The sequence below is a fragment of the Littorina saxatilis genome, unplaced genomic scaffold, assembly GCF_037325665.1.
Source record: "Littorina saxatilis isolate snail1 unplaced genomic scaffold, US_GU_Lsax_2.0 scaffold_932, whole genome shotgun sequence".
In the NCBI taxonomy this organism is placed as follows: domain Eukaryota; kingdom Metazoa; phylum Mollusca; class Gastropoda; order Littorinimorpha; family Littorinidae; genus Littorina; species Littorina saxatilis.
The window spans coordinates 32501-40000 of record NW_027126753.1 but is presented as its reverse complement, the minus strand read 5'-3'; the positions used below and the strand labels follow the sequence as shown (position 1 = coordinate 40000).

The 7500-nt window shown below is 43.1% G+C and overlaps 1 protein-coding gene across 1 annotated transcript in view; it reads left to right on the top strand.

Annotated features, from left to right (window-relative positions):
• Window positions 1-428: 428 nt before the first annotated feature.
• Window positions 429-7500, top strand: part of LOC138955255 (potassium voltage-gated channel subfamily KQT member 1-like) — a gene marked incomplete at its 5' end in the record, with an annotated part of 14325 nt that continues 7253 nt past the window's right edge. Inside the window, 6 exons of the mRNA XM_070326896.1 lie at window positions 429-545; window positions 1892-2017; window positions 2973-3083; window positions 4612-4707; window positions 5626-5878; window positions 6422-6503. Of these exons, the coding sequence (XP_070182997.1) occupies window positions 429-545; window positions 1892-2017; window positions 2973-3083; window positions 4612-4707; window positions 5626-5878; window positions 6422-6503 (785 nt within the window). The remainder of the gene's footprint in view (window positions 546-1891; window positions 2018-2972; window positions 3084-4611; window positions 4708-5625; window positions 5879-6421; window positions 6504-7500) is intronic.

Here is a 7500-nt window from a genome sequence, read left to right as displayed (position 1 = left end):
CCAAGTGCGCACAAGAAAAAAATCCTGTAATCCATGTCAGAGATCGGTGGGTTACAGAAACACGAAACTGCCAAGCATGCATCCCCCAAAAGCGGCGTAGGGCTGCTTGAACGGTGGGGTAAAAACGGTTAGGCCAACAAAAAAATAGGTCTGTTTACGGTAACCCGACCGACCCTATTTTTTTCGCGCGACCCTAGACTTTTTTTTGGCATTTGGGAAAAAAAAAATAACGTAAAAATATGGTTTTTGGGAAGAAAAAAAATTTAAAAAAAATCCCGACCTACCGACCCTATTTTTTTTGCCTATGTTATCGTAAACAGACCTATTTTTTTTTGGCCTTATACGCGTAAAAACCCTGGGAGTTTTAGCCCATGAACGAAGAAGAAGAAGAAGAAGAAGCTTACTAGCCTTTGTTTCTCAGATAATGACGTACCTTTCATGTCCACAGAGGTGTGCGGTTCCTGCAGATTCTACGCATGCTGCACGTAGACAGACAGGGCGGCACGTGGCGACTGCTGGGCTCCGTTGTGTATATACATAGGCAGGTATGTATGCATACAATACGTATACCCTGGAATATATGGGTACGTACAATAAATATACCGTGGAATGCGAGGTTGTTAAAAGACATGGGGTTGTGTAGGGGGGCGGGTGTTGGGGCCGGGTGGGGGATGGGTGTTTTATGAGGGGGGAGGGGGGGGGAGGGGGGGGGAGAGGAGGCAAGGAGGCTGTTGAAAGACATGGGGTTGTGGAGGCGGCGGGTCAGTTGTAGGACCGGACGGGGTTTTTTTCCTTCTTTTTTTTCTTCTGCAGGTTATGTTGAGCGTGTCTGTGGTTTGGAATGTATTTAGTGTCTCTGCTTATGTGTGTGGTGATTGCTCACTTCAAAAAGAAACATCAAGTTTGTGTATTCCATACCAGTATTACAGACAAGCATAAAAAGGTGAACCATAGACCAAACAAAGTATGGCGAAAAGAAGTAACAACAGCACCTGTGGATACATTTTACAGAAAAAGACAAACGACGAACAAATAACCACAAAAACAAAAACAAGAAAAACAAGACAAAAAAAGAAAATAACAACAAACATTTCTCTATATCTCCCTAAAATATTATTTGAGTTGCAGTGTGCTTTTACCTTGAACAAAAAACAAAAAAACAAAAAAAGAAAGACAACAGGCGAAAAGAAAACCTTCTAACTTGGATAATAAAAAATAAAGTTGTCCTCAGTGAAAAAAGTGGCTATATTGCTTCCACTCTGACACGAACTGTATATAACGTCCATCTATTTTGCGTTGATATTTTTCTGCCTCAAACCAATTGTTCGCGTAATTTACAAAGGCTGGGACAGTAGGTTCTCTCCCTTGTAATTTTGCCCCCAAAAACAGTGTATTTAGCAATCAAAATAAATACATCCAAAATTCTGTCTGAATATCAATTAAATGTATATTTATACCACACACAATCAGCTCTAACGAGAAATGCACTCCATGACAGTGGGCAAAATTTTTAGTCAACCATGTAAGTACATCAGACCAATAATCCTGAATCTTCACACACTGCCATAACATGTGAGATATTGTATCTTCTGCTTCATTACGTAGCGGACATAATGGCGTATCAATTAATTTCCGCAAAAACAGGAAACGTCCTGTTGGTAACATTCTGTACAAAATTTAGTATTGGAACCAGCGGTCAGTTGTAACCGGACGGTTATTAGTTTCTTTTTTATGTTAACTGCTTACCCCCCCCCCCCCCCCCTTACCCTAATCATTAGCTTAGTAATCATGTGCATTTCTTTGTTCCGTTCTTTAACATACAATCCGTATCATATCAGACACATCAATTGGTGCAAATGACTGTGTGAATTGAATGTTCGTGTGTGTGCAGGAATTGATTACCACACTGTACATAGGGTTTCTAGGCCTCATCTTTTCCTCATACTTCGTCTACCTCGCCGAGAAAGACAACGGGGAGGACTTCACCAGCTATGCAGACGCCCTCTGGTGGGGCGTGGTAAGTGCTATTTATTTTATATTAAAAAAAAAATATTTATAGTTTTGAGGGAAGAAGAACGAACGTACTGAAACCATGTACAGTCAAGTCAGGGGAGGTAAGCATGGTTCGTATTACAACGTGCTGAAAACGTGGTTGCAGTTCTTTGTGCATTGTCTGTTTCTGTCCTTTCTTTCTTTCTTCCTTTTTTTTTTACAAGGGAAGAGGAGGTATTTTTCTATCTTTCTTTTTAACTCTTTTTTCATTTGCTCTTTCTTTCTGTAGTGTTTTTTTTAAATCATAATTTAGAAATGTAAATGGAATCTTGTATAAGTATATATGAATTATGCATTCAGCAATACGATGGCTCAGTGCTGCTTCTATTCCATTCAAATCTCACTCACTGACTGTGATGATTTTTTTTTTTTTTTTTTTTTTTTGCTTAACGCCCAGCCGACCACGAAGGGCCATATCAGGGCGGTGCTGCTTTGACATATAACGTGCGCCACACACAAGACAGAAGTCGCAGCACAGGCTTCATGTCTCACCCAGTCACATTATTCTGACACCGGACCAACCAGTCCTAGCACTAACCCCATAATGCCAGACGCCAGGCGGAGCAGCCACTAGATTGCCAATTTTAAAGTCTTAGGTATGACCCGGCCGGGGTTCGAACCCACGACCTCCCGATCACGGGGCGGACGCCTTACCACTAGGCCAACTGTGCCGGTCTGTGATGATTGATGAATTGAAGTTTCGATTGATTCGTTCATTTATTCCTTTTTTCCTTCATTCATTTTTTTAATTGATTGTTTGAATCCTTCTGTAACTCTTTATTTCTTCCTGTGTGTTTTTTATTCTACATTTAATTTCAGAATCAGCCCTTTCCTTGTCCAAACTTTCAATTATTTATCCATTAAAGGATATGATTCTTCTCTTGTTTATAATTTAATTATTTGCTAATTGTCTGTTTCAGATTACAGTCACAACAATAGGATATGGGGACACAGTACCCAAAACATGGATGGGGAGAATCGTCGCATCCTGTTTCTCAGTCTTCGCCATTTCATTTTTTGCCCTCCCAGCAGTAAGTCGGTTTGTGTGTCTCTGTCTCTCTGTGTCTGTCCATTAGTCTATGTCTCTGTCTCTTTCTGTCTGTCTCTTTCTGTCTGTCTCTTTCTGTCTGTCCATCAGTCTCTGTCTCTGTTTCTGTCTCTATTATCTCTCTCTCTCGGCTCTCTCTCTCTCTCTCTCTCTCTCTCTCTTGTTATCTCTCTCTCTCTCTTTCTCCCTCTCTCTCTTGCTATCTCTCCCTCGCTCTCTCTCTTGTTATCTCTCCCTCTCTCTCTCTCTCTCTCTCTCTCTCTCTCTCTCTCTCTCTCTCTCTCTCTCTCTCTCTCCTTACTAGATGAGGAACGAAAAGAAGTGTGGCCGTCACCAACTCCCTTGCAGACCAAACTATACGGCAGTCGACAGGAGTTGGAGAAAACGACAACATTTATCACCAGTGCTGGACTGATTGTGTAAAGGCAGAGTAAGCCTCCCGTAAACCATCACAGATACGGTCAGGCTTTTACACACAGTACAAACACCCTTTCATTTAAACACTCACCAATTGAGAACATCCTAGGTGCCCTCCGTAAAGAGCGAACAATTTTCAAAGAATTTATTTTTGCGTGGTTTATCTTACCCCTGAGCCATCGTGAACCCGTGTGATCCAGTTTTCCCTTTTCACAATGCAGTCGTCATAGTTAGTCATGTGAATGCGACTCGACGTGAGCTTATCTACAAAAGCACGTTTTTTATGCACGAAACAACGGCTGTGGTTCACAAGAACTCTGGCCAGAGACTTTTTGACTGTTGAGAGGAACGGCGATTTGCACTGATAAAACCGTCGTCTGCCACGACCCTTGCGTGACCCTGCTTCCGGGCTTTTCTTTTTTTAAACTTTCACAACTTCGAATTGTTCTGATCTTGTCTTGATGAAAAACGAATTCTTTTATGATTAAAGAATGTTTGTGTAACAAGCTGTCAATTTATTATTTAGATTTTAAAAGTTAGGTCTAGCACCAAAACGAGGCGCCATTGTTGTAGAGGACCAAGTCCACGAAAATAAATTCTTGGAAAATGTCTCACGCTCGACAGAAAGCAGCCAGGATGTTCCCGTTCGGTGAGCGTTCAAATGGAAGTATGCTTGTACTGTATTTAGACGCTCGGGGAGCTCTGTGATGGTTTACGGGAGGCTTACTGTGCCTTTAACCTCTGCGAACGCCAAGAAGAAGAAGAAGAAGATCTCTCTTTCTCTCTCTCTCTGTTCCTCTCTCTCTCTCTCTCTCTCTCTCTCTCTCTCTCTCTCTCTCTCTCTCTCTCTCTCTCTCTCTCTCTCTCTCTCTCTCTCTCTCTCGTATATATGTCTGTTTCTGTGTCTGTGTTTCAATGTCCGTCTGTGTGAGTTGCAGAATTAAATGCTGTCAAATGTTAAAACAGTTTCTTAGAACTTACCAGTATTTATTGACAGACGATCAATTTAAGTTGATTGTTATGATCGTTTCCTATGAGACCCGAATTGCTAAGTTAATTCATGAATTTAATCTCATATGTTGCTCGTATTACAGGGTATTCTGGGATCAGGGTTTGCCCTCAAAGTTCAACAGAAACAGAGACAGAAACACTTCAACAGACAGATTCCTACGGCGGCTTCCCTTATACAGGTAAGCTATGCATCTGTAGCTGTCTCTCGAGTGTTTATGGAGATGTCACGCAGTAGATCCGTCGTGCAACTCGTCACCGAAGTGGAAGATCCACGTAAAACCACTCTGTGCGCACCTCCAATTTTTAAATTGTCATGAGTTTTCTTCTTTTTTTTTCATAATTTTCCAGAACTTTCCATCAGTTCTTCCCTAATATTCCCGAAGACTTGTTTAATTTTTTTTTTCTGTACTCTTATCTTCCAGTGTTTATGGAGATGTCACGCAGCAGACCCGCCGTTCAACTCCACAGCCACGTTGAAGATCCACATACAAGAGAAAAACCACTCTCTGCGCACCTCCAGTGTATAAATATTGTTTATTTTTTTTCATTTTGTCTTCACTCTCGTCTTCCAGTGTTTATGGACATGTCTCGCAGCATACCGGTCGTTTAACTCAACAGCCACGTTGAAGATCAACATACAAGAGAAGAACCACTCTCTGAGCACCACCAATGTATAGAGAGTCTATTTTATTTCATATTTTTCATAAGTTTTCAGATTTTCCAGAATTTTCCACAAATTTTCATTATTTGTTTTTCTTAACTCTCGTCTTCCAGTGTTTATGGAGATGTCACACAGCAGACCCGTCGTTTAACTCAACAGTCACATGGAAGATCAACATACAGGAGAAGAACCACTCTCTGAGCACCTCCAGTGTATACATTGTCAATTTGTTTCTCATATTTTTCATGAGTTTTCAGATTTTCCGGAATTGTCCATTAGTTCTCATTAACAGTCCCGTGGATTTTCTTTAATTTTCCACTGTATGTTTTCTTTACTTTCGTCAACCAGTCTTTATGAAGATGTCACACAGCAGTTTTACAAAATTGTTCTGTACATTTTCAGAATTTTTTTTCTCACAAATATTTGTGTTGTACAGTGTTTATGGAGATGCCACGCAGCAGACCCGTCGTTCAACTCCACAGCCACGTGGAAGATCCACATACAGGAGAAAAGCCATAAGAGCCACTCCATCCCCACTTCCAACTCCTCCTCCACCCTCTCCCGCATGGCGCGCAAGGCCAGTCTGCTCAAGAAGCGCATAAACAAGGGCTCTAACAGCAATGCCAACAACCTGGAGCGGCAGGAAAGCATGCTATCGCTGAGCGGCGCTGACGTTATAAAAGGCCCTGGTAAGTTTGAACATGGGGGGAGGGATGGGGTGCTGAGGAAGCGCACTAACAAGGGCTCCAACAGCAATGCCAACAACCTGGAGAGGCAGGAAAGCATGCTATCGCTGAGCGGCGCTGACGTTATAAAAGGCCCCGGTAAGTTTGAACATGGGGGGAGGGGTGGGGTGGCAGGGGTGGGGGGGGGGGGGGGGGTTGGGTAGAGTGAGATGACGCAGTTTGTGGGGATACATCGTTAATTTGAGAAAAGAGAATCAAAAAATGTGTGAGAGTTGCAAAACTATACAAGATATATTTTTTGTTTAGACCAGGTAAATCTGCAATTACTGTTTGTTTTTTTACATTTGTTTATACTAATAATAAACTGTACAAAGGAGTCAGTCGGGATGTCAATTTTGGGTATGTGTGCAAGTGAAAGATTGACCTTATCTCTTGTAAAATCCTGGCTAGATCTGAGATGGTAATTCGAATTGTTTACTCGAGAAGAACTGTGACTAATATTATTATTACATTTAAGTCAATATTTTGTATTCTTTGTCGTAACAGTGACGCCATCTAAACGCATGTCAGTGGACATTGAGAATTCTTGCGATGATGACTATGACGACACGATATATAAACCAGAACAGTAAGTTTGTGACACAGTTGTTTGTTCTTTTCTTCGTTTGCTTGCCGGGGTGTTGTAGTGGTTAGAGTGGTTGCCGGGGTGTTGTAGTGGTTAGAGTGGTTGCCGGGGTGTTGTAGTGGTTAGAGTGGTTGCCGGGGTGTTGTAGTGGTTAGAGTGGTTGCCGGGGTGTTGTAGTGGTTAGAGTGGTTGCCGGGGTGTTGTAGTGGTTAGAGTGGTTGCCGGGGTGTTGTAGTGGTTAGAGTGCTTGCCGGGGTGTTGTAGTGGTTAGAGTGCTTGCCGGGGTGTTGTAGTGGTTAGAGTGCTTGCCAGGGTGTTGTACACTGGTTAGAGTGCTTGCCGGGGTGTTGTAGTGGTTAGAGTGCTTGCCAGGGTGTTGTAGTGGTTAGAGTGCTTGCCAGGGTGTTGTAGTGGTTAGAGTGCTTGCCGGGGTGTTGTAGTGGTTAGAGTGCTTGCCGGGGTGTTGTAGTGGTTAGAGTGCTTGCCAGGGTGTTGTAGTGGTTAGAGTGCTTGCCGGGGTGTTGTAGTGGTTAGAGTGCTTGCCGGGGTGTTGTAGTGGTTAGAGTGCTTGCCGGGGTGTTGTAGTGGTTAGAGTGCTTGCCGGGGTGTTGTAGTGGTTAGAGTGCTTGCCGGGGTGTTGTAGTGGTTAGAGTGCTTGCCGGGGTGTTGTAGTGGTTAGAGTGCTTGCCAGGGTGTTGTACACTGGTTAGAGTGCTTGCCGGGGTGTTGTAGTGGTTAGAGTGCTTGCCAGGGTGTTGTAGTGGTTAGAGTGCTTGCCAGGGTGTTGTACACTGGTTAGAGTGCTTGCCGTGGTGTTGTAGTGGTTAGAGTGCTTGCCAGGGTGTTGTAGTGGTTAGAGTGCTTGCCAGGGCGTTGTACACTGGTAAGAGTGCTTGCCGGGGTGTTGTAGTGGTACATGTTGGTCTCTTACGTTGGAGTTCGGGGATCAACCCCCTCTCGGGGTGAATACAAATAACCAAGCGCTCTATGTACATGACCC